Raw genomic sequence first — 25,871 nt, 5'->3', positions numbered from 1 at the left:
AATGCTCTTCAGCTTTTATGTTTAAAAGGGTTGTCTGGGCATTTGACATTGGGATTTGTTTGTAGGATACGTCATCAACATCAGATTGGTGGGGATTCAACACCCGCCACCTTCACCGATCAGCTGATCTTACTTTTGGCTGCTGGTTGTCAACATTGAATGGACCTGAACAGCATAGCTTCATTTACTGTGTAGTGGCAACTGCTGGGTAATGCAGATCAGATCCTATTTAAAGGGAGTCGGTTTCAACAGTCATTCTGGTCTGACAAAGTACAGGCGGTCCGTGTACCCCTAGTGTGGGAAAATATTTAAGTGCATGTTCCCATTCTTCTCTTCTTTGATAGCTCTGGTTTTACACACGTGGTCAAAATTGTTGGTACCCCTCGTTTATTGAAAGAAAAACCCACAGTGGTCACAGAAATAACTTGAATCTGACAAAAGTAATAATAAATTAAAAATCTATGATAATGAAAAAATGAAAGTCAGACATTACTTTTCTGCTTCCACAGAATTTAAAAATAAATTAAACTCATGAAACAGGCCTGGATAGAAATGATGGTACCCTTAACTTAATATTTTGTTGAACAACCTTTTGAGGCAATCACTGCAATCAAACGATTCCTGTAACTGTCAATGAGACTTCTGCACCTCTCGGCAGGTATTTTGGCCCACTCCTCATGAGCAAACTGCTCCAGTTGTCTTGTGTTTGAAGGTTGCCTTTTCCAGACGGCATGTTTCAGCTCTTTCCAAAGATGTTCAATAGGATTTAGGTCAGGGCTCATAGAAGGCCACTTCAGAATAGTCCAATGTTTTCCTCTTAGCCATTCTTGGGTGTTTTTAGCTGTGTGTTTTGGGTCATTATCCTGTTGCAAGACCCATGACCTGCGACTGAGACCAAGCTTTCTGACACTGGGCAGCACATTTCTCTCTAGAATCCCTTGATAGTCTTGAGATTTCATTGTACCCTGCACTGATTTAAGACACCCTGTGACAGATGCAGCAAAGCAGCCCCAGAACATAACAGAGCTTCCTCCATGTTTCACAGTAGGGACAGTGTTCTTTTCTTGATGTGCTTCATTTTTCCATCTGTGAACGTAGAGCTGATGTGCCTTGCCAAAAACTTCCATTTTTGTCTCATCTGTCCATAGGACATTCTCCCAGAAGCTTTGTGGCTTGTCAACATGCAGTTTGGCAAATTCCAGTCTGGCTTTTTTATGATTTTTTTTCAACAATGGTGTTCTCCTTGGTCGTCTCCCATGAAGTCCACATTGGATCAAACAACGACGGATGGTGCGATCTGACACTGATGTTCCTTGAGCTTGAACTTCACCTTGAATCTCTTTAGAAGTTATCCTGGGCTCTTTTGTTACTATTCGTATTATTCCATCTCTTTGATTTGTTATCAATTTTCCTCCTGCGGCCATGTCCAAGGAGGTTAGCTACAGTCCCATGGATCTTATATTTCTGAATAATATGTGCAACTGTAGTCACAGGAACATAAAGCTGCTTGTAGATGGTCTTATAACCTTTACCTTTAACATGCTTGTCTATAATTTTCTTTCTAACCTCCTGAGACAACTCTTTCCTTTGCTTCCTCTGGTCCATGTTGAGTGTGGTACACACCATGTCACCAAATAGCACAGTGAGTATCTGTAGCCCTATATACAGGCCCACTGACTGATTACAAGATTGTAGACACCTGTGATGCTAATTAGTGGACACAACTTGATTTAACATGTCCCTTTTTTTATATTATTTTCAGGGTACCATCATTTCTGTCCAGGCCTATTTCATGAGTTTAATTTTTTTTTAAATTCTGTGGAAGCAGAAAAGCAATGACTGACTTTCAGTTGTTCATTTTCATAGATTTTTAATTTATTATTACTTTTGTCAGATTCAAGTTATTTCTGTGACCATTGTGGGTTTTTCTTTCATTAAACGAGGGGTACCAACAATTTTGACCACATGTGTATATAGGCACTTAAATGTTCGGCCATACCACGGCTGCGCCGAGCTCCTGTACTTGGTGTGAACAGTCATTCTCACCTGATAGACTACCTCTAAGGGATCGGCTGAGATGTGGGTAAAAAATAGAGCAAGCTAAAATTCAATGAGGTAAAATATAACCTTCATGCATTTACATTTCATTGTATCATGTGTGTTTCACTAATCTTTACCCTAGGAGTAGAGACGACCGAAAGAAAGATGACCGCTCTCGCAAAAGGGAGCATGAGCGTCCCCTGCCCCGGCGAGACTCCTACAGGGATAGGTACAACAGACGGAGGGGGAGAAGTCGCAGTTACAGCAGAAGTCGTAGTCGCAGTTGGAGTAAAGAAAGGCAGCGTGATCGAGACAGGGATAGAAGCCGGAGCAGATCAAGGAGTAGGACTAGGAGCAGAGGTGAGTGAAGGGTACAAGTGCTAAAACAGAGCATACATTTTGTGTTTGCATAGTAACTGGACAATTCTCTATGAAACCCAAGCTTTTTACAAGTATTTTACTAAGCAATTGTATAATCTATGAACATCAGTTATTATTGTACACCTTCTTGTGAGTCCCCAGTAATTGTCAGCTACAGGTACAATGTCTGCCAATAGCCCCAGCAATAAGGAGAACATTGCTGACACCTGAGACCAGAGGTCAGAGCTTCGTATCATAAGATCTGAATTTTTGATACTTTGTTCCTAAAGTAGAGTTATGTAAAAGTCATGCACACTTTCGCTCTAAAGTTGTCCGGTCTATGGGCCTGCAGGCTCGTGAATCCTCACGTCGCACACTGTCAGGATTCTCTGGTGCCAGCGGTGGGCGCAAAACCACAAATATGCGGTTTGCATACAAAGGGTCACATGTCGACTAGACTGAATCTGCCCTTGCTTAGAAAGGTATTATCTCCAAGATCCTATCCCAATATGTAGTAGGCATTATAATATTAGCAAATACCCCCAATTAGAACTGTAGTATTATGACCACTGATATAGTGGCTGTAACCATGGATAGCTAAGCTACTGCACTGCCCTGCACATGGGATAAGCGACATAGTGAATCAGAAGAACTATACTACAGTTCTAACTGGAGGTATTTTCTAATATTATTATTATTATTATTATTATTATTATTATTATTATTATTATTATTATTACACTTACTACATATTGGGATAGGATCTTGGAGATGGGAATACCCCCTAAATGGAAGTGAATTGAACAAGGCCAGATAAAGTCTAGTTGGAATTTGAGCAGCCTGCTGCCAGCACCAGAGAATCCTCACTGCGTGCACTGGGGGATTCACAGGTCTGCAGTCAAATAGAGTGACTGCAGACTTATAGTCTTAGACCGGACAACTTTTTTAAACTTACAGTTGGTTAAAGGGGTTTTCTGATCACCAGATTGTCCAGCAATTGAGGGATTTCCGCTTGTCTGAGATTAATGCAGAGATTACTGTTATACATAATGAGAGTCTGAGACACAGTAGGTCTGTGTTGGTGGCTTTTCTCTGTGGCTACAGGATGCAATGAAAAATCTGGAACCATAGATATCGGCCATTTGTTTGTTCTAGTATGAACTTGTGGTGTTTTTTTTTCGCTCTGGCTTGTGATGTATTGTATTAACATAGGAAACCCCTCATAAAACATACAGGTTCATCTCCCTAAATTAGAATATCATCAAAAAGTTAATTTATTTCAGTTCTTCAATACAAAAAGTGAAACTCATATATTATATAGTCATTACAGAGTGATCTATTTCAAGTGTTTATTTCTTTTAATGTTGATGATTATGGCTTACAGCCAATGAAAACGCGAAAGTCATCTCAGTAAATTAGAATACTTTATAACTGCTTGAAAAATGTTTTTAAAATCTGAAATGTTGGCCTACTGAAATGTGTGTTCAGTAAATGCGCTCAATACTTTGTCGGGCTCCTTTTGCATCAATTACTGCATCAATGCGGCGTGGCATGGAGGCGATCAGCCTGTGGCACTGCTGAGGTGTTATGGAAGCCCAGGTTGGTTTGATAGCAGCCTTCAACTCGTCTGCATTGTTGGATCTGGTGTCTCTCATCTTCCTCTTGACAATACCCCATATATTCTCTATGGGGTTAAGGTCAGGCGAGTTTGCTGGCCAATCAAGCATACTGATACTGTTTTTTTTTAAATCGGGTATTAGTACTTTTGGCAGTGTGGACAGGTGCCAAGTCCTGCTGGAGAATGAAATTTCCATCTCCAAAAAGCTTGTCGGCAGAGGGAAGCATGAAGTGCTCTATAATTTCCTGGTAGACGGCTGAGCTGACTTTGGTCTTGATGAAACACAGTGGACCTACACCAGCAGATGACGTGGCTCCCCAAACCATCACTGATTGTATAAACTTCACACTAGACCTCAAGCAGCTTGGATTGTGGCCTCTCCACTTTTCTTCCAGACTCTGGGACCTTAATTTCCAAATGAAAATTGGAACTCTGGGACCTTGTGGAGTGTGTCAATGACTGCCTTCTGGACATCTGTCAAGTCAGCAGTCTTCCCCATGATTGTGGAGCCTACTGAAATAGACTAAGGGACCTTTTTAAATGCTTAGGAAGCCTTTGCAGGTGTTTTTTGTTGATTGTTATTTATTATTATAGCGCCATTTATTCCATGGTGCTTTACATGTGAAAGAGGTATACAAAGCACAAGCAATTACAATAATTTTGAACAATACAAGTCAGCGACTGGTACAGGAGGAGAGAGGACCCTGCCCTCGAGGGCTCACAATCTACAAGGGATGGGTGAGGATACAGTAGGTGAGGATAGAGCTGGGCATGCAGCGCTATGGTGGAGCGAGGGGTTGCTGCAGGTTGTAGGCTTGTCGGAAGAGGTAGGTCTTCAAGTTCCATTTGAAGGTTTCCACGGTAGGCGAGAGTCTGTGTTGGGGTAGAGAGTTCCAGAGTAGGGGGATACACGGGAGAAATCTTATATGCGGTTGTGGAAAGAGGAGTTAAGAGGTGAGTAGAGAAGGAGATCTTGTGAGGATCGGAGGCTGCGTGCAGGTTAGTACCGGGAGACTGATGTATGGAGGAGACAGGTTGTGGATGGCTTTGTATGCCATGGTTAGGGTTTTGAACTGGAGTCTCTGGGTAATGGGGAGCTAGTGAAGGGATTGACAGAGAGGAGAGGCTGGGGAATAGCGGGGGGACAGGTGGATTAGTCGAGCAGCAGAGTTTAGGCTAGTTCGGAGGGGTTCGAGAGTGTTAGAGAGGAGGCCACAGAGCAGGAGGTTGCAGGTCGAGGCGGGAGATGATAAGGGCATGCACTAGTGTTTTTGCAGATTCGTGGTTGAGGAATGTGCGGATGCGGATGTGCGAGAGATTTTTTTGAGCTGGAGTCAGCAGGAAGTGGAAAGGGCTTGGATATTTGGTTTGAAGGAGATCTTAGATAGAGTCCAGGGTTACCCCGAGGCAGCGAGCTTGCGGGACTGGGGAGAGTGAGCAGCCATTGACTATAATGGATAGGTCAGATGGGAAGGGGGGGTGAGTGAGATATACGGTGGAAAGATGATGAATTCGGTTTTATCCATGTTAATATTTAGAAATCTTTCAGAGAAGAAGGATGAAATAGCGGACAGGCATTGTGGGTTTCTGGTTAGTAAGGAGGTGATATCGGGTCCAGAGAGGTAGATCTGTGTGTCATCAGCATAGAGGTGATAGTGAAAGTCGTGAGACTCTATGAGCTGTCTGAGGCCGAAGGTGTAGATTGAGTAGAGCAGGGGTCCTAGTACTGAACCTTGGGGGACATTGACAGACGGGGCGAGATGAGGAAATGGTGTGTAAGTGGGAGACACTGAATGTCCTGTCTGTTAGGTATGAAGAGATCCAAGATAGGGCCAAGTCTGTGATGCCGAGCGATGAGAGAGTCTCTAGTAAGAGGGAATGGTCCACTGTGTCAAAGGCACATGACAGGTCTAGGAGGAGGACAGAGTAGTGTTGCTTGGACTTGGCAGTTAGTAGGTTGTTGGTGACTTTAGTCAGGGCAGTTTCTGTGGAGTGATGCTGTCGGAAGCCAGATTGTAAGCAGTCAAAACAGGTGGGAGGACAGTTCGAGGTTGAAGTGTTGTTCCAGTAGTTTTGAGGCATAGGGGAGAAGTGATATGGGGCGATAGCTAGTCAGAGAGGATGGGTCAAAGGGAGGGCTTTTTGAGAATGGGTGTGATCAAGGCATGTTTGGTGCATGAGGGGAAGACACCAGTTGTTATTGACAGGTTGAAAAGGTGGGTTAGGGTTGGGATGAAGACTGGTGAGGTTAGGGATGAGGTGGGACGTGATTGGGTCAAGTTCGCAGGTGGTGAGGTGGGATTTGTAGAGTAAAGAGAAAACTTCATCTTCCGTAGTGGTGGAAAAGCTGGTTTTGGAGGAGGAGGGTTGAGTAGATATGAGGAGGGGCTGTGAAAGCGAAAGCTTTGTCTGATGGTGTCAATCTTCTGCTTTAAGAATGAGGCAAAGTCTTCGGCTGAGATGAGAGGCGAGGAAGGAGGTGCTGGGGGACAGAGGAGAGAATTGAAAGTGTTGAATAGCTGTTTATGGTTGTGAGACAGGGAGGATATGAGAGATGAGAAGTAGGTTTGTTCTCATCTCTCATATCTCATTTATACAATATGATTTTCTTGATTTTGTTTTGGATATTCTATCTCGCAATGTTAAAATTAACCTACCCTTAAAATTATAGACTGTTCATGTCTTTGTCAGTGGGCAAACTTACAAAAACAGCAAGGGATCAAATAATTATTTCCTTCACTGTATATTGTGAGTAGTGACTCTGCTGAATTAGTCTGGCCAGTGTGAATTCACCAAGTATGATTCATACGAGTGTAGCATATTGAAGCATTAGACCTGAATTGAACCTGAAAGGAACCGAAGGAAACTGGATACCCAGGCAAAGTAAACAATGTTTGTTTGTTTTCAATCTCTCCCCTATAGTCCTCCACTTTCTACTAACCCCCCTTATCCCTACACCTAGTAAGGAACTGTTCATCTCTCCCTCCATCCTCCCCCTCCATCTCACCTCCTCCTCAGAATTGTTCTTTAATATTCATTCCTGTGTCTGTAAACACAGACAGCCACCTCAAGCCCTCTCCTGCTCCCACCTACTAACACTTTCCCTGCTCCTTCTGACTTCAGGCAATATCTCTCCAAAACCTGGCCCTCCTCAGCACATCCCCATAGTCACTTCTGCCTTCTATCCACGGTCTGTCACAAACTCTCGCAACCTTTCAAACCTTATATCTATCCGCCCAGTCCCCGCTTCCTCAGTCCCACTAACAGGAGCTCTATGTAACGCTCACTCCGTTTGCAACAAACTCTCCTACATCCATGATCTTTTCATTACTAACAAACTTTCCTACCTCTCCATCATTGAAACCTGGCTCACCCCATCTGACACAGCTACTCCAGCTGCACTTTCATATGGTGGACTCCATCTTTCTCACCCGCCCCAGCAGCAAGCATGGTGGAGGAGTAGGTTTTCTCCTGTCACACAACTGCTCCTTCACCCAAATTTCACTACTACCCTCCGTTACCCTCCCCTCTTTTGAGATGCATTCTGTGCGCATCTATTCCCCCTCCAACCTCCAACTGGCTGTCATTTACCGCCCCCCCAGGACCAGCCCCCTCTTTTGTTGACCACTTCACCACCTGGCTGCTTCATTTCCTTTCCGCTGACATCCCCACTATCATCATGGGCGACTTCAACATCCCAATTGACACTTACCACTCATCTATCTCTAGGCTTCTATCCCTCTCTTCCTTCTTCGGCCTCGCTCAATGGTCTTCTTTCCCCACTCACAAAGATGGCCACACACTGGACCTCATCTTCACTCGCCTCTGTTCCCTATTCAACCTCTCTAACTCCCATCTCTCTCTGTCTGACCACAACCTACTTACATTATTTTAATTTAACCATTAACCTACTTATTTTAATTTACTGAGATAATGACTTTTGTGTTTTCATTGGCTGTAAGCCATAATCATCAACATTACCAGAAATGAACACTTGAAATAGATCACTCTGTTTGTAATGACTCTATATAATATATGAGTTTCACTTTTTGGATTGAAGAACTGAAATAAATTAACTTTTTGATGGTGATCTAATTTTGTCAGATGCACCTGTATATTTGATATGCATTAAAAAGATCGGACTACAAACACAGAAAAAAAACAAAAAGGGATTATCCTTATATTATACGAAAGAAAACTTCCCCAGATAAAAAAATGCATGGAGCTATATTATCCCTATCTAGAATCCTATTATATGAATCCTACCTAGCCGCGGAGGTTGGCACCCTAAAAATAACCGCCCCCGCTCCTCGACTATCTCTAATATGCCCTCCATGTCCCTAGTATTATAGAAATTATGCAATCCAGATTTTCATTAGAAATGTTTAATATGTAAATGCTTAAAGGGGTTTTCCACGAACAAAGTACATTTTAATCAATAGATCTGGGAATGATAATAACCTCCACAATTGGATGTGTTTAAATAAAATGTTCCTGTGCTGAGATAATCTTATAAATGTGCCCCTGCTGTGTACTGTGCAATGGCTGTGTCTGACCGTGCAGGAACATGGTCTGATCATACCACATCTCCTGGGCAGGGGGGGAGGAAGCAAAAGAGTATACAGACATTACAGCATGGGATTGCAAATAATATGAGGTAAAACATCTTCTAAAAACAGGCAGGATAATGCTTTTTCTCACAAGCTTTTATCACCTGCTGTAATGTCTGTATACTCTCTTGCTTCCTCCTGTGCCCAGGAGCTGTGGTATGATCAGGCCATGTTCCTGTATGGTCAGACACAACCATTACACAGTCCACAACATTTATGCGATTATCTCAGCACAGGAATATTTTTTTAAACGCATCCAATTGTGAAAATTATTATTGTTGCAAGATGTATTGTTCAATTTTTAAAATTAACTTGGTTTATGGGCAAACCCCTTTTGAGCACAAAACATACTGGAAATTGTCCAGATACTTATCAAATATGTGGCCGTGATACGTTTCCCCATAAGATTCATCAGGAGGCCTGATTTATTATCATGATAGCCGGGTACCGGATGTGATGTAACGTGTTTTTAATACATATTGAATAAATGTTTTTATGTTTTTTTTTTTTCTATGTTAGACTTAATTGACCCCTGAGTTAATCACATTTATTTTAACACTCAGTGATTTATTATAACATTTTAATTTTACTTTATTTTATTTATTTATTTTTAAGACAAGGACTTGGGAAAGCCTAAATACAGTCTTGAGCGGCCGGAGCCCTCCGATAATTACCAGACCAGTTCCTCCGTTCCCTCAGTGCCTCACATCGGATCCGCACATTATCCTGTCCCAACCCTAAGTAGCACCATCACAGTAATCACCCCTTCGCATCATGGCAATAATTCCTCTGAAAATTGGCCAGAATTCCATGAGGACCAAGTGGACCACAGCAATTTTGGAAGACCGCCCATACCCAAGAAGCGCTGTAGAGACTATGATGGTATAGTATTTTGCTTATGAACTGTTATACCAGACAATACAACGTGAAATGCGTCCAATTTATAACTTCCTCGCAAGTTTGATGTAATTTCTCTTGAGCTGGTAACTAGTACAGTATGTGATTATGTCGTAAAGCACACAATTAGGGAAGTGTATTTTGACTGCCAACCACTGCTACATTTGTCGTGTTCTGGTCCAAGGGGCTTTATATCCAGTCCCTCCAAGAATGACCATTTTACTGCCGTGCATGCGCCATATTCTCCAACATTGGACGCTCATTTCACTCACTACATTAAGGATACACACAGACTGTCCAGTCCATGCAAGTTGGCCCTAATGAGTAGGTGATTAGTTCTGGATATAGCAGAAAGTTATCATTTTGTAACATTTTCTGTTTAAACATGTATATTTGTGTGCATTAATTTTCTAATTTCTTTTTTGTCTGTTGTTCCAGAGAAAGGATTTTGTATGCGAGGTGATCTGTGTCCATTTGATCATGGCAGCGATCCCGTAGTTGTTGAAGATGTGAACCTACCTGGAATACTTCCTTTCCCAGCACAGCCACCTGTTGTAGACGGACCACCCCCTCCAGGACTTCCCCCGCCTCCACCACTCTTAACGCCGCCTCCCCCTGTTAATTTACGGCCACCAGTTCCTCCACCGGGTGCTCTTCCACCCAGCCTTCCACCTGTTACAGGTACTCATAAATCTATACACAGTCAGTATACAGTTTCAAAGGGATTCTCCATGTTTTGGGTACCATAGTTTTTTTCTTAAGTGCATGTATTTAGAGCTAAAATCATTTTTGCATTTAGATTTCATTAACCCCTTACTGATATGACGTACAGGTAAGTCATATGCTAGTTCCCTGACTTTGGTGGTTCACAAGCGAGCACCTCCCATGGCTGTCAACCTGTTAAATGCCACTTTCAATCTATGACAGCGGCTTTTAACCCCTTTATGATGTGGTCAGTAATAGTACATCCCTGTGCCCTGGGCCTATTGGACCAGAGACATACTATAACTGACCGGCGATCGGGACGCACACAGGCTGTGCAGGCGCAATCACTGCCAGGTGTCAGCTGATTCTCACAGCTGACACCCGGCACTTGGTGCCAGGAGCGGTCCGGCACCAGTCCCGGCACATTAACCCCCGAAATGCTGTGATCAAAGTTGAGCGCAGCATTTCAGGCGCAGGGAGAGGAAAAACAGCCCCTCTTACCTTGGATCAGAGACCCTGTGCTGTCAGTGCAGGGTCCCGATCGTTGCCATGGTGACCCGATATTGTCATGACGACATCTGGGTCATCAGACACCAGCAAGTTACTTTGATCATGCGCAGTGAACAATCAAATTAACTTGTCTGCACTGCTGACAGTTTACAAGGTATAGCAGTGATCCTGCACTGCTATACCTTATAGCTGCGAGTGTCCGGAACTACCTGACCTATAAAGCTGTCCCGCTAGTTAACCCCTTTAGTGAACATGGTAAAAAAATAAATAAATAAAAACCGAAGCAAGAAACGGTGCTTTATCATCATACCTCTGAACAAGAAATGGAATAAAATGCGATTAACAAGACTAATATAAATAAAAATGGTGAAAAGGTCATCTTGTCCTGCAAAAAACAAGCCGCTATACAGCTCCATCAGCCGAAAAATAAAGTTAGAACTCTCAGAATAAAGGAATGCAAAAAAAAAATATTTTTTTTATGTATAAGTGCCAAAACATAAAAAAATGATAGGTTACACATCACAGCAATCTGTGTCTCAGCCCCTACAGCAGAAACCTGCTGACAGGTTCCCTGTAACTGCAGGAGCTGTCCATCAAATATCCTTTCTGTTCTCCCATTGGTCAATGTTGTTCTTGCCCGTTACTAGCCCCGCCTACTATATTGTAACACTAGCAACAAGCAACTGTCACTCCCTGTGTCCTTACATCCTGATAGTATCCCCAGCTGCCGGCCCATACGTTACCCACTATCGGAGGGCACTAGGAAGGAAAGTCTCGCTGTCATTCCTTTCTGTTAATAGTAAGTTGTCATCCTGCTCAACTACATGTTTAATATGGCAAGGCCACTTGCTGAGACTTGTAGTGAAATACTGCAACCATCCCCCCATCTCTTACATTTCCTGCTTAACTGTTCAGTCCCCAGCAAAATAAAACAAGAAAGTTTTAAAGCTGCTACTGACCTTGTACAGGCGAGTTTTCTCCGCTCCAGATACCTCCTAAATTACACTTTTCCCATCAGCCCCTCTGCATATTACTAGTTGGAGCGATTTACCTTATTTAAAAATGGCAATTACCAGTTAAAGGGGTTGTACTATGTGATTGCTTGGGGTCCGATCCAGAGACCGTGTCTGTACGGAGTACTGCGCTGTGCTCTACCTCCAGCAGTCCCATAGAGAGTGAATGGTGCACACTGCGCATGCTCCACCCTTCTCCGCTCAGATTGTTGGGGTCGCAGTAGTCTGAGTTATTCCCTATTCTATAGATAAGTGATTAGTTATAAAGTTCGTACAAACCATTTAATATATATTAATAATATAGACATCCTACTTTTAATAATAACTTTACAGTCCAGCTTGCTGTCCACAGCTGGTTATACTCATGTGTCAGTCAGGAACCCGGAAGAAATTTCCTACAGACAATGATGTGTGAGATGTGACGCAGTGGGCCTTAGCGTATGTGCACACGATCATGAGCCACTATGTGTTTATGCAGCATCAAACCTGCAGCGTCCGGATGTTACAGCATAGTGGTTGGGATTTCTAGAAATCCCATGTCCACTTCGCGTCTCGGTGCCCCTGTGGGTGGATCACACACGGACATGCGGCGTGTCTTTCAGGACCGCAGCATGTCAATTTCTGTTGCGGGGCCGCACGTGTACTTTCCCTATAGACTTGCATCAATTAGGAAAGTTCGCATGTGAAAAAAAAAAATTGCGGGTGCTAATGAGGGCAGAAGCCGCGCAACTATTCAGCAACATCGGGGCCGCAGCGGCTCCTGATCGTCAGGACATACCGTTACAGTATGTGCCCATGTCCCATCAGTAGTCCTCCTGACTAATCCATGTTTGTCTCCACAAGTAGTGCCCATGGATACATACAATCTAATCTACTCTCACCTACAATAGAAGCTGCCAAGAGGACAGACATCATTTTATACCTAACCTAAGTTTTCAGTCTGCGTTCACAGGGCATACTGAGCCCTTTCTATAATGATGCCTGCTCACCGCTTTATGGTAAAACACTTCCTTTACATTAGCAATAACGAAACAAAGGAAAGGGATTTCCTTTTGCGAACATAAATGGCAATAATGTCCATCACCAAGGTTCATTGACTACCAGCCTGGCCTATATAAAGCCCCCAAGGCTGCCCTACAATGTTGTCAGGTGACAAATATAAGGCCATTAACACATGCCAGCTTTTCCATTTTTTTCCCTTTTTCTTTAAAGGGTCATAATTCTTAATTTTTCCATCCACACAAACATAAGGGCTTGTTTTTTTGCGGGACAAGGTATTGTTTTGAATGACACCCTTCATTTTTCCATTCAATGCACTGGAAAATGAAAATAAAATTTAAAGTGCAGTATAATTGTGCTAAAAAAGCAACTCCCCAATTGTTCTTATATATTTCTGTATTTTGTATATGCATCATATATAATTTTTTTTGCTTTATCTTTGGCAGGCCCTCCACCACCTCTTCCACCTTTACAGCCAGCTGGAATGGACGCTCCTCCAAATTCTGCCACAAGCTCTGTCCCTACTGTAGTGACTTCTGGCATTCACCATCCTCCTCCCCCTGTTGCTCCACCATCACTCTTCTCAGGTATATGATCATGTACAGTTACTGTTCTGCTTTGACCCTAAAGGGGTGCTTAAACTTTCCTTTTAACATTGTTTGGAAACGACACTTCTTTAGATGGTACTGTGTGTGCATATGTGGATTAATTTCAACACTACTGTTAAGGAAAAGGCGGTGTTTGCTGATTGCAGAAGCCTCTGAAAAATGAGCAATGAAATAATTTAGTTGTCATGCCTAACTAATTTTTCATTAATGGCAGGGCTGTGGAGTTGGTAAGCCAAACCTCCGACTCAGACTCCTTAATTTTAGTTTAGTGCCTGTAGGAGGCTTTTTTTTTTTTTTTCTTTCGAACTAGGTGGTGCGTCCCTACAATTGTGAAAAGCCACCAAAAAAGTGGAAACAAAAGTACCTTTCTATCATTCCCCCCTCCTTGCTCTGCATGTTTTTTTTAACTGGGGCTCCCTAGTCCTCCTCTATTTTCGGGGGGGTTTATTCCTCTTCTTCATTTCCTCTAGGGTTCTCCTTCGTATGCCATATCTTTACGTGCACCTACCCTTTTGCAGCGCTGACCCCTTTTTTTTATTGCACTTTTTGTGCCACTTTTGGAGGGTTTTCTGGTCATTCAGGGATATATCCCCTGGACACTTCTCCCTGTCCCCGGTCTGTTCTTTTCTCTGCCTTTGGTCTCGACACCAACACTGAGGATGTACTGCTAGCTTGGAGGCCTCACTACTATAGGTCAAGGCTTCACTGGAAGCCAAGCTGCAACCTTCTTCCTGCCTGGCCGCTTTCTTATCCCCTCTGCTTGCTCAGGGGGGCAGGAGAGCTGGAGCTTTCCTGTCAATTATTGTTTTTCAAACTATTTATTGTGGGAGGGTCCCTTTTTTATGGGAGGTGCCGTTTTTCACCCCAAGCCTAGCCTAACTTCTTCTGAGCACATCTCTTCATTCTGACGGATTCGCTCTTTCTATTGTGCAGTATATATTTTCTCCTTTACAGAGATCTGAAGAATTCTGATGAAGGTCTTTTCTGATCGAAACATTAATAAAACTGATTGATTGCTTTGGATCACTTACAACTTTTTTTTCAAAAAGAGTAGCGGGATTCTGTATTTTCTATTTGTGGAATGATATATCATTATTATTATTATTATTTATTATTATAGCGCCATTTATTCCATGGCGCTTTACATGTGAAAAAGGGGTATAATACTAGAACAATTACAATAATCTTGAACACGATGTGACAGCGACTGGTACAGGAGCAGCGAGGACCCTGCCCAAGAGGGCTCACAATCTACAAGGGATGGGTGAGGATACAGTAGGTGCGGGTAGAGCTGGTCGTGCAGCGGTATGGTGGAGCGGTGGTTACTGCAGGTTGTAGGCTTGTCGGAAGAGGTAGGTCTTCAGGTTCCTTTTGAAGGTTTCCATGGAAGGCGAGACTGATATGTTGGGGTAGAGAGTTCCAGAGTAGGAGGGAAGCATGGGAGAAATCTTGTATGCGATTGTGGGAGGAGGAGATAAGAGGGGAGTAGAGAAGGAGATCTTGTGAGGATCGGAGGTTGCGTGCGGGTATGTAACGGGAGACTAGGTCAGAGATATATGGAGGAGACAGGTTGTGAATGGCTTTGTATGTCATGGTTATGGTTTTGAACTGGAGTCTCTGAGCAATGGGGAGCCAGTGAAGAGATTGACAGAGAGGAGAGGCCGGGGAATAGCGGGGGGACAGGTTGATTAGTCGAGCAGCAGAGTATAAGATAGATTGGAGGGGTGCGAGAGTGTTAGAGGGGAGGCCACAGAGCAGGAGGTTGCAGTAGTCAAGGCGGGAGATGATGAGGGCGTGCACTAGTGTTTTTGCAGATTCATATCATATCCGTGCACTCTTTTATTGCTGATAGTAGAGTGACGTCTCACATTTTGCTTTAACTTTTTCTGGGGATTTCCCTGTTGTCATTCCATATTCCAGCATCTCAGAAACCTCCGATATACAGCTTCAGCCATGTTTCTACCACCAACAGCATTTGGGACACAGACCTATGGTTTTACGGCTTCTGCTCCTTTCTGGGTATCCTACCATTAGGTGCCCTTTTATGCAAGATTCCAAGCTGACTTTGGCCATGCAGGACATTATTTGAGTAGTGCGGGACAGCCATGAAAGTTAAGGACGAGTCTGTTGCTGCTACCCATAAAGCTGTTTTTTTTTCTGTCGGCACTGCAGACAATAGGTTGCCTTTTTGAACCATGGAAGTCTTTTTAATAAGCGTCTGCCTAAAGAATAGAAATACCCAGAGAGGCGCATGCCTTCATCAATGAGGTTTAAGGCCCTCTTTACCCTGTGGAGTTTGTTCCAAAGTGGTCCACATTTCCTTCTGTGAATGCTTGGGTAGCTCACCTTTCCAAGGACACTGCCTTTCTGACATGGCATCCTACAATGATTCAGTGGATAAGATGGATTACCTCTCAAGCGTGGCTTTTTGTTACCTTACATTCTACCTTTTGACTCTTCTTGAGTCAGCAAGGCCTGCACAATCTGGTATAAACAGCATCATCAGGGTTTATATTTTGAGCACCTCAGAAAGACCATATTGATCTCTCTCAATTAATACATGCCTCAAAAGTCCCTTGCAAAGTTTCCCTTACTTCAGCACAATTGGGAGCCCGCGCCAGAGCCGACTCTAGCAGTTCGGCGTTGTATTTGGTTCAGATCCTGGTCCGCTGACCCAGAATCCAAAATGGTCTTTACAGGGTTCCGCTTCTCTGGAAACAGGCTCTCCGGGAAGTGTCTAGATGAAATCAAGGATGCTACTGGAGGCTAGAGTGCTATGCTTCCCCAGAATTGTAGACGCTCAAAGTTTTCTAGACGCTCCCTGAAGTTTTGATGCTTTTGCGACTGTTTTTGCCATGGGTGTAATAGGAGAAGACTCTCTGATCCTCCAGGCCCAGGGAGCCCTAGTTCAAACCTAAGCTTTACTGGCATGTCTGTCCCAAAGCTGCGATGTCACCAACTTCCATGTCTTTTGTGGTCTTCCCCCACTCAACTCGCCTTCTTGGTTGTTGGGACACTTCTCCTGTTACAGAGATCATGATGGCTCACGTGGGTGATTCTTGGACCTATGAGGTAGTTTCCTTAGGTTACAAGACCAAATTGAGCTCCCTTAGCATAAAAGTTCATTTTTTCTTTCATCCACCCCAAAGACTCAAACTCGTCCATCAACCTCCCTCCATCTTCAGCTTCAATGAGTCATTGTTCCACGTCCAGACATATAACAGTTCCAAGGGTATTACTTCATCCTGGTCACAGGAGACACACAATGTTGTAGTCAAACCAATCCTGGATCTGAAGAGATTCACCGGATTCGTGCAGGTCTGAAAATTTCCAGTTTGTAGTCATGTCACTAGAATTAGAATTTCTTTGTTCAGTAGATATATGCGACGGGTATCATCATATCATTTCTCACGAGTGTTTTCTTCGCTTTGCTGGTGGTTTTCTTCATTTTCAGTTCGTCACTCTCCCCTTCAGACTAAACAGCTTGTCGGGTCTTCACCAAGGTGCTCACACTCTTAAAGGCACTCCTTTACTCAACCATCTCTTGGTGAAAATTTGTCCTGCCTCTGGATCACTTTGGATTCCTTGTAGTGTTTTAATCGTATCATCAGCACTCTTGTCTGGCAGGTCCTTCCTTTTCAATGGCATGTGGGGATGACTGATGCCAGTCTCTCAAGCTGGGAAGCAGTGTTTAACCATCCATCCAGTTTCTGGAGGAATCCTGCCTCAACCTGCTAGAACTGAGGGCTGTGTTTCTGTCTCTCTCCCATTGCTTCTACCTTCTTAGGGACTGTCTTATTCGAATGCACACGGACAATTTGACCTCGATCACATACCTGAAATAGAGTGGAACCAGGAGTGCCTCAGTCAGGGAAGTCGCCAGAATTTTCAGTTCATGGAGCAGGACGTTCCAGCGCTTGTTGCGATCTATATTCTCGTTGTGGAAAACTGGACTGTGGACTAGCTCAGCCTAGAAACTCCAGCATAGTGTTTCCTCATACCAGACATCTTCAGCCAGCTCTTCCTTTGCTGGGGCACCCTCTATATGGCCCTATTTACTTCCTGTCTCACAAGATGGAAGCATGAGGGCGTTCTTGTTATCCTCATAACTCCAGACTGGCCTCACCCAGCATGGTACACCAACCTTCTCCAGGTAGTCACAGATGTCCTGACCTTCTTTCACAAGTGTCCCTATTCCACTCCATTTTACCTCAACTGTGTCTAATGGCATGGCTGTTGAAGCTGTAGTTCTGAGATCATAAGGGTTTGTCTGTCTCGGCTTTTCAGACCATGCCGAAGTCTCACATGCCACAATTTGCCAGTTCACCACCATACCTGCAGGTCCTACTTTGCCTAAAGTGAACAGAGGGACGACTTCTAGCCTATAGTTTATTCTTTTCCTAATATTCTCTCCTTTCTTCCGTCTGGAAGTAGGCCTAAGCCTCGCCGTCTTGAAGGATTCCACTCTTCACATACTCTTTCAGCACACACTGGCCTTTCTCAAGCTGGTTAAAGGGGTACTCTGGGGAGATCAAAAAAATTTGTACTGTCCCTGCCCTCATAAACTATAAAGATGAGATGCCCAGTGCAGTTTTATGTTCTTTATAACCCTTGTAATTCCATGTGACAGAATCTGCTCTTTCACTTCTCCCCCTCCCGTCTGGATCATTACATCATACACCAGTGTGCTGCTCCCCCCTATAAAGGAACAGCCAGCATGAGAAGAGGGGTCATGGCCACTTCCCTGTGCTCTTCAGAGAATCCCCTATTATCAGGAGACAGGGAGCTGCACACTGCTGTAGTGTCCCAGACAGAGGGGTGAGCAGAGCAGTGAGAAGCAGCTGCTGTCACACCAGCCCCCTGATAATGCCCCTCCTTCTGGACACACAATGGAATCTTGAAACCTCAAGCCCCGTCTCACATAGCGAGATCGCTGCTGTGTCACGGTTTTGGTGACGCAACAGCGACCTCACCAGCGATGTTGCTATGTTTGACACTTTGCAGCGATCAGGCCCCTGCTGTGAGGTCGCTGATCGCTGCAAACTGTCCTGGACTATTTTTTGGTCGTTGCCCTCCCGCTGGTCAGCACACATCGCTGTGTGTGACCAGCGGGAGCAGCGATCAGGCTGGTAACCATGGTAAACATCGGGTTACTAGGGGCACATGCGCACCTAGTAACCCGCTGTTTATCATGGTTACGAGCCTGCTAAAGTGAGCGGTACCCTCCCGCTCACCGTAGCAGAGTGGTAACCATGATAAACAACGGGTTACTAGGTGCGTGTGTGCCCCTAGTAACCCGATGTTTACCATAGTTACCAGCCTGCTCCTGCTTCAGCAGGCTGGTAACCAGGAGCAGGACATCGTGGAAAGATTCTTTCCACGATGTCGCTGATCGTTGGTGAGCCTGCCTGTTTGACAGCTCACCAGCGACCACATAGCGACGCAGCAACGATCCCTGACAGGTCGTATCGTTGACGGGATCGCTGCAGCGTTTCTAAGTGTGACGGGGCCTTCAGTCTTGCTCTGTTTGCACTCCTTACTCACCCATTCAATCTCTTTACAGCATCTTCCCAAGGTTCTTTTTGAGAAGATAATTGTGAGGCAAAAACTTAGGAAAAAAACACATTGTGGTGAGCTTGATGAAAAGGTGTAGAAAAGTGTGACTGCGCCTTCCGCAGCATTTTTTTTGTGGAGTTCTCCTATTTTGTCTTCTAGTTTCGGGGAAGATGGCATTATGGTGGCATAACTTTCATTCGCAGGTTGTCTGAGCTTGCCCCCCTTTCCTGCAGGGCTCACTTCTTTGTTCATCAGGACCAGGTGGTCCTATGCCCCATGCCATCTTTTCTTCTGAAGGTTGTCACAGCCTTTCACAATTAGGACATTGTCCTTCCTTCAAAACCCTATGAAGAAGGGAAGCTCAAGCCCAATCAATTTAATCAAATAATGAAATATAAAAACAAATACAATAGGGGAAAAATATACAAAGAATTCTACAAGAATCAAGTATTGTAGATGTACTATTCAATAAAAAAGGACAAAGTCCTAAAAGAGTACATATACACATACACTAGCTAGTTAGGTAGACAAGTATATTAGAATAGGTTAAGTACTTCAAACAACAATGTACATAATGACAAACTCAAATATTGCAATTCTCATGAATATAAATGAATTATATGCCCATATAAGACAAAGTATAGACTATATAAGAAGAAACCAATTCTTTCAAGGCAATTGCCATAAATGGTTATTACAGTGCCATAGTGCAAATCTAATCAAAGTGCAGTGCAGAAAGTGCCATTGCAATAGTGCATACAAATGTTATATACTGACACAATAGTCAAGCACATTAATAGCATAAAGCATTTTCTGTCGTTAGTGCATAAACATAATGCATGTGAGGAAAGGCTGTTAAATTCAACCTGAGTGGTAGCAAAGGCCCCAACACGCGTTTCGCGTCTAGCTTCTTCTTAGTATCCTCTCTTCAGTTGTCTATCCTGGTCATCAATTAAGAGCGTTCTCTCCATCATCTGGTTAGAGCCCTCTTTTGATTACAGAAACCTTTCATCATTGCAGTTTTCTCTTGTGATCCCTTATGGTCCACGTAAGTGCCTGTCCACTTCCAAAATAACCATTGCTAAATGGATCAGTTTGGCTATTGTGAAAGCCCACAATACCCAGGGCAAATCAGCTCTTGCAGAACAAGGATCCCTGATGCGCGGAAAAAGCCTTGTAGTACGACGAGTTCAGTGCAGGAAAGTGGAAACATCCAGCAAAGGGGTCCTTAAAATAACATCTTTATTGAACATCCAATCAAAATCCAATGTGGAATAGCATACGTGTTTCTCACACAATGTAATTAATTAGTGCATACCCATGTCAGAAACGCGTATGCTATTCCACATTAGATTTTGATTGGATGTTCAATAAAAGTTATTTTAAGGACCACATTGCTGGATTTCTCCACTTTCCTGCAAGATCCTATGTCCTCCCAATACTATAAACAAGAAAATTGGATTTTTATACTTGCCGAGAAATCCATTCCTCTTTGAATACATTGGGGCACAGCTTCCACTCTGTCCCTGTTGTTTCTGTCCTTGGACAAGTTCTCGTTGCCTATATATTGTTCTTCGAAGTCCGGATCATGTTGGTTCATGGTTGTCTTTTTTCAGTTATAATTTTGTGCTTCGTTTCAGGCTCCCCTCCTGCTTCGGCACTATATTGATCTGCCTAGTGTCTGAGCAGAAGGCATAGCCGCCAACACTTTTTTCACCTAGTGTTGAGACTCCTAGTGACATGGTGTATACACATTGTCCTGTGTCCGATGGTCTTGTGTCCCTTAATGTATTGAATGAGAGGAATTTTATATATTCCAACCATTTTATTCAAATGTTATAAACGGTTAGAAGGGGAAAGGGTTGAGGTATGAGAAGGAAAGAAAGTTGATCTTTGGGTATACATAGGGAAGATGAAAGAAAAAAGGAATAGATGGAGGGATAGGAGAGTAATAACAATATTGTAAGGAATTTTTTACTAAGTACAAAAATCATTTTTTCCCCTCTTATACCAGTTTCACTGCACCTCTCCCAATGAATTGATAGGGCAATTTACTGGTTTAAATTAAATGGGGTTAATCTTACCTACAGCATTTTCTTCTTATCCACAGGATTAATTAGAAATGTATAATCACTGTGGTCTGCTCATGATGAGTATAATTGTAATTATATCACTGAAGCTTTAGGTTATGTTCATTCTTTTTATGTAGCATGTTGCATTATTTTCTAAATAAAAAAAAAATGGTTCCTGAAGCGTGGTAACTATGGTAGAGTGATTATTACTAGTCCCCTGTCCAGACTGCTGATTTGTGTTCATGGCTTTGCTAAGGTCATAATTGTTTCAGTATTTCTGGCACAACCAGGACTTTTCTTTTCCTATAGATCACTCCAATAATTTCATCCGAATAATGTCCTACGCTTATAAAGATTTGTGTGACCAGTGATCTTGTCGTTTTATTTTAGTAGGAGTCTGTAGGTTACCTAATACACTTGGGTGATGTACGTTTTTATATTCCTGTTTTTAATATGCAGTTTTACCCTTGTCCCTTTTTGTTCCAATGCTGCAGGGCCAATTCCTTTATTCCCAGAACCATATGATGCTGATGGGTACAATCCTGAAGCCCCAAGCTTGACCAACACTTCAAGGCCTGTGTACAGACATCACGTGCATGCCCAAAGACCGAATTTGATAGGCCTTACTTCTGGAGATATGGACTTACCACCAAGAGGTACTACAAGCATTATTACTTACTGAGTGTAGACCACAGCTTCATCAAGACTGGCATTTTGCTCTGGTTACTTTGGATAGGAGATAGCGTTCAAACTTGACAACACCCCTTTAAATAAAAAGGGCAGCCCCTGATTGCTGATGGGTGTTTTTTAAATACCGTCTTTTTCGGACCATAAGACGGACCTTACCATAAGACGGACCTTACCATAAGACGGACCTTACCATAAGATGGACCTTACCATAAGACGGACCTTACCATAAGACGCACCCCAGGTTTAGACAACAGAAAATAGGAAAAACATTTTTTCCTATTAATTAAAGCTTCCCTGGCGGTGTAAAGAGGAGGGGTCAGTATTACTAATTTTAATGTACCAGAGTAGAATTGGGAGGTAATAAACCTATTGTTATAGTCTCTCTGCAGTGTGTATTATACAATGACCTGGCTCCAGTGTCTAATCATGATATGCAGCAGCACTGTCTACTAATGAAGTCTACTGCAGCAACTACTGCCTCACTTTATTATAGCTGACAATCGCTACGATCCCCTACCTCTGGCCAATTATATGACACCGTTCACCTAAGCTGTATAATACCCTGTTATCTGCCTGCTGGGACTTTACTGGCAACAGTGATCCAATTTACATTCAATCTAAGTACTGAGATGCCTTCATATTAATATTAATAATTCTAAGCACAAAAAAATTACAAAAAATGTTTTCATTTTATATATAATAAAAGCTATATTTTAATTGCGTACCTATTCCCGCTTTCCTTTCTCTACATTATACTCTCTCACTCTCCGGACCATAACATGCACACACTTTTAACAAGAGTGTTTCTTGTTTAAAAAATGTCTGAAAAATATGGTAGTTTATTTTGCACTTTGGGGGTGACAGACTCCCCTTCAAGTTTTTTCCCTTTTCTATTGTCTACAAAAGTAATTTTTTTGTTATAATAAATATTATTTCTTTAGAGAAAACAGTCAACAATAATATGAGAATTGTTGTGGATTCTGATTCTCGGAAAAGAAATCTTACTCCAGCCGACTCTGGCATACCCCCGAAAAAACCCTGGTTTGATAAGTAAGTTGGTTGAGAATTGTGGAGAAATTGCTTTGCTAATACAGAAACAGCACAAAGGAGATGTATCTCAGCCAGTCCCGGCTCTTGTAGGTCTACATATACTGGTCAGAGTCTGGACGGAGTGCAAGGCTGTGATAGGAATAACGCTTTAATTCAGATTATTCATAGGCACACCCTATACTCCATAATGTCAATGTGTTTTTTTGAGGTTGTCAGTGTAAGGGAGCTAAAAGGGGTTGTTTGTGCCTAATATTTTGATGACCCATTACTATTTCCATGAATGGCAGGTTAGCTTCCGTACCTGGGAGCAGTGACTAAGTGTGCTGCAACTAATATTGTACAGTAAGGAATTTATGTCCATGGCCAGAAAGTACATATGAAATTCTGTGTGACCAAATGTACATAACCAATCCTAGCTGTTTACAGCCACCATTTATTTTAATGTGTGCTCTCTGCACATCAAGTATATATGATCCTACATGCACTATCGGCATATCGCAAGGCTCTTCCATTCAGAGTCATGGCACACGCCACAATGGTTGTGGAAGATTCAGGAGCCTTCAGGCTGCTGCTGTCAAGGTGTCTACATATGCCTCCTTCTCTCAAATGCTTTTACAGCGTGCATACTTACATCGCTAGATGCTTCTCTCAATTGCAGAGTTTTGCAGGACATGGCTCCCACTCAGTTATTTTTATTTTTGGGCACTCTGGGTTTGTAGGTTGGGTTCTTGTTTTCATGGGTCACATGCCAGAACAGGTTTTACTCTAAGTTACTGCTTACCTATTGGCTTTTTCTGCGTGCGTGCAGTCTGATTTTCTTGGTATATAGGTAGTGCAGGAGGAGATAACATTTTTAACTTAGTGTTTGCTTCCTAGTACCTGCAGTGTATACAGAGGGTCTTCTGTGTCCTCTAATGAACTCTGCAGAAAAGAGATTTTTTTTATTCTGTTTAAGGCTATGTGCGCACATTCAGGAATTGCTTGCAGAAATTTCTGCACTGTTTTTGCCTGTGGATTTCCCATGCGGTTTTTCCAATGCATTGTATAGGCAAAAACACATGCGGAAATGCACAAAGAATGGACATGCTGCGTTTTTTTTCCGCATATGAAATCCGAGCAGGAAAATTCCTGATCATGTGCACAGTACTTGCAAAATGTTATAGGAAGTCATGAGATAAGGTATGCAAAGCGTTTTTGGCCCATTTCCACGCTGAAAAAAACAACGCACTGTGTGCACTTAACCTAACAGTCTTGTATATTCACAGGCCCAATTACAACAGGATGAACTTACCCGGCTTTCAGAAGAAAGTTGTCTTTGGAAATGAAAATGCTAAGCTTGAGCTAAGGAGGATTCCTCCAGAGCTGAATAACATCAGTAAGCTGAATGAGCATTTCAGTAAATTTGGGACACTAGTGAATCTGCAGGTATGTTTTTTGGTTCAGCATGCTGGAGTTTCACTTTACACTTGTATTTTTATTACACTGATCCTTATTGAGGCAATGAAGTTTTTTTTTTAAATTTGTCTGTAGGATCTAACCCTCTTAAGCACTGGAGGACACAGGCAGAAAAGAGCCCCTGTGCAAGAACAATATATGGGCCATTTGCAGCCCCTAAAATGCAAAATTGCACCTCCTTTGTAGGTAGAAATGGGCCCCTTTGCCTCTTGGACCCTGGTGCGGCCGCACAGATTGCACCAATGATATGTCTGCCCCTGCTCTCAAGCAGCCTATATAGGCATGTAGGTCATAGGAAGCTGAATAAAATGATATCTGCATTGCAGTCTTTTATTCCAGAAAAATCCATATTTTTCCTATATGTAAATGAGCTGTTGCAGGCTTTGGGCTGGACACTGATCTGCATGAGAATCTGACTGCAGAGATTATTGTAAATGAAAGGGGGAGTTACCAGTGTGATGTGTAATGACGGACCCTATGCTAACACACGATTTTACAGTGAGATCAGAACTAACACATTACAGCAGAGCTAACACATAATGAGACAAAGCTCACTTCTGTTGTACTTACACATTTGCACTGCAGGTGTCCTCTTCGTGCTTCAGCTTTGATCTCGCAGGCAGTGTGTGTGGGGGGAGGGGCAGTACAGCAGAGCTGACAGAACTGCAAACGTGTTTGCAATGAGCCAAGCTTCAACTGCTGTACTGTGTTGGTTATAATCAGGCACAGCTCTGCAGCAGAGATGCCAGCACTATGAGAGGACAAGCTCCACTGCAAATGTGTATAATAAGACAAAGTTCACTTTTGCTGCACTGTTAGTTGTATGTAGTGTCATTGCAGAGCTGTGTGTGATTACTAGAGCAGACTGACGGTCATTACATATCATATTGGTAATTCCTCCTTTAATTTACAATACGCTCTGTAGACAGATTTTCATGCAGATCAGTGACCGGCCCAAGGGACTTAATGGCTCATTTACATATTTAAAAAAAGCAAACAAACATTGATATCTCTGTAATAAGACATTAGATTATAGATATCAAGGTGTCAGTATATTCAGCTTCCTATGACCTACACACGTGGTCAAAATTGTTGGTACCCCTCGTTTAATGAAAGAAAAACCCACAGTAGTCACAGAAATAACTTGAATCTGACAATAGTAATAATAAATTAAAAATCTATGAAAATGAACAAATGAAAGTCAGACATTACTTTTCTGCTTCCACAGAATTAAAAAAAAATTTAACTCATGAAATAGGCCTGGACAGAAATGATGGTACTCTTAACTTAACATTTTGTTGAACAACCTTTTGAGGCAATCACTGCCATCAAACGATTCCTGTAACTGTCAATTAGACTGTCTGCACCTCTCGACAGGTATTTTGGCCCACTCCTCATGAGCAAACTGCTCCAGTTGTCTTGTGTTTGTAGGTTGCCTTTTCCAGACGGCATGTTTCAGCTCTTTCCAAAGATGCTCAATAGGATTTAGGTCAGGGCTCATAGAAGGCCACTTCAGAATAGTCCAATGTTTTCCTCTTAGCCATTCTTGGGTGTTTTTAGCTGTGTGTTTTGGGTCATTATCCTGTTGCAAGACCCATGACCTGCGACTGAGACCAAGCTTTCTGACACTGGGCAGCACATTTCTCTCTAGAATCCCTTGATGGTCTTGATATTTCATTGTAACCTGC

The 25,871-nt window shown here is 42.9% G+C and overlaps 1 protein-coding gene across 3 annotated transcripts in view; it reads left to right on the top strand.

Moving 5' to 3' along the window:
• RBM26 (RNA binding motif protein 26) overlaps positions 1 to 25,871 on the top strand; it is a 109,537-nt gene that overhangs the window by 49,307 nt on the left and 34,359 nt on the right. For all 3 annotated transcript variants that reach the window (XM_073664088.1, XM_073664090.1, XM_073664089.1), the window contains 7 exons: positions 2,183 to 2,400; positions 9,244 to 9,510; positions 9,964 to 10,206; positions 13,199 to 13,339; positions 21,483 to 21,644; positions 22,620 to 22,728; positions 23,994 to 24,153. In XM_073664088.1, the coding sequence (XP_073520189.1) occupies positions 2,183 to 2,400; positions 9,244 to 9,510; positions 9,964 to 10,206; positions 13,199 to 13,339; positions 21,483 to 21,644; positions 22,620 to 22,728; positions 23,994 to 24,153 (1,300 nt within the window). The remainder of the gene's footprint in view (positions 1 to 2,182; positions 2,401 to 9,243; positions 9,511 to 9,963; positions 10,207 to 13,198; positions 13,340 to 21,482; positions 21,645 to 22,619; positions 22,729 to 23,993; positions 24,154 to 25,871) is intronic.

Source organism: Phyllobates terribilis, unplaced genomic scaffold (genome assembly GCF_046119375.1).
Source record: "Phyllobates terribilis strain yellow unplaced genomic scaffold, ASM4611937v1 Scaffold_2__4_contigs__length_985480577, whole genome shotgun sequence".
In the NCBI taxonomy this organism is placed as follows: domain Eukaryota; kingdom Metazoa; phylum Chordata; class Amphibia; order Anura; family Dendrobatidae; genus Phyllobates; species Phyllobates terribilis.
Note: the sequence above shows the minus strand (reverse complement) of the source record. Positions and strands in the feature narration are given on the sequence as shown.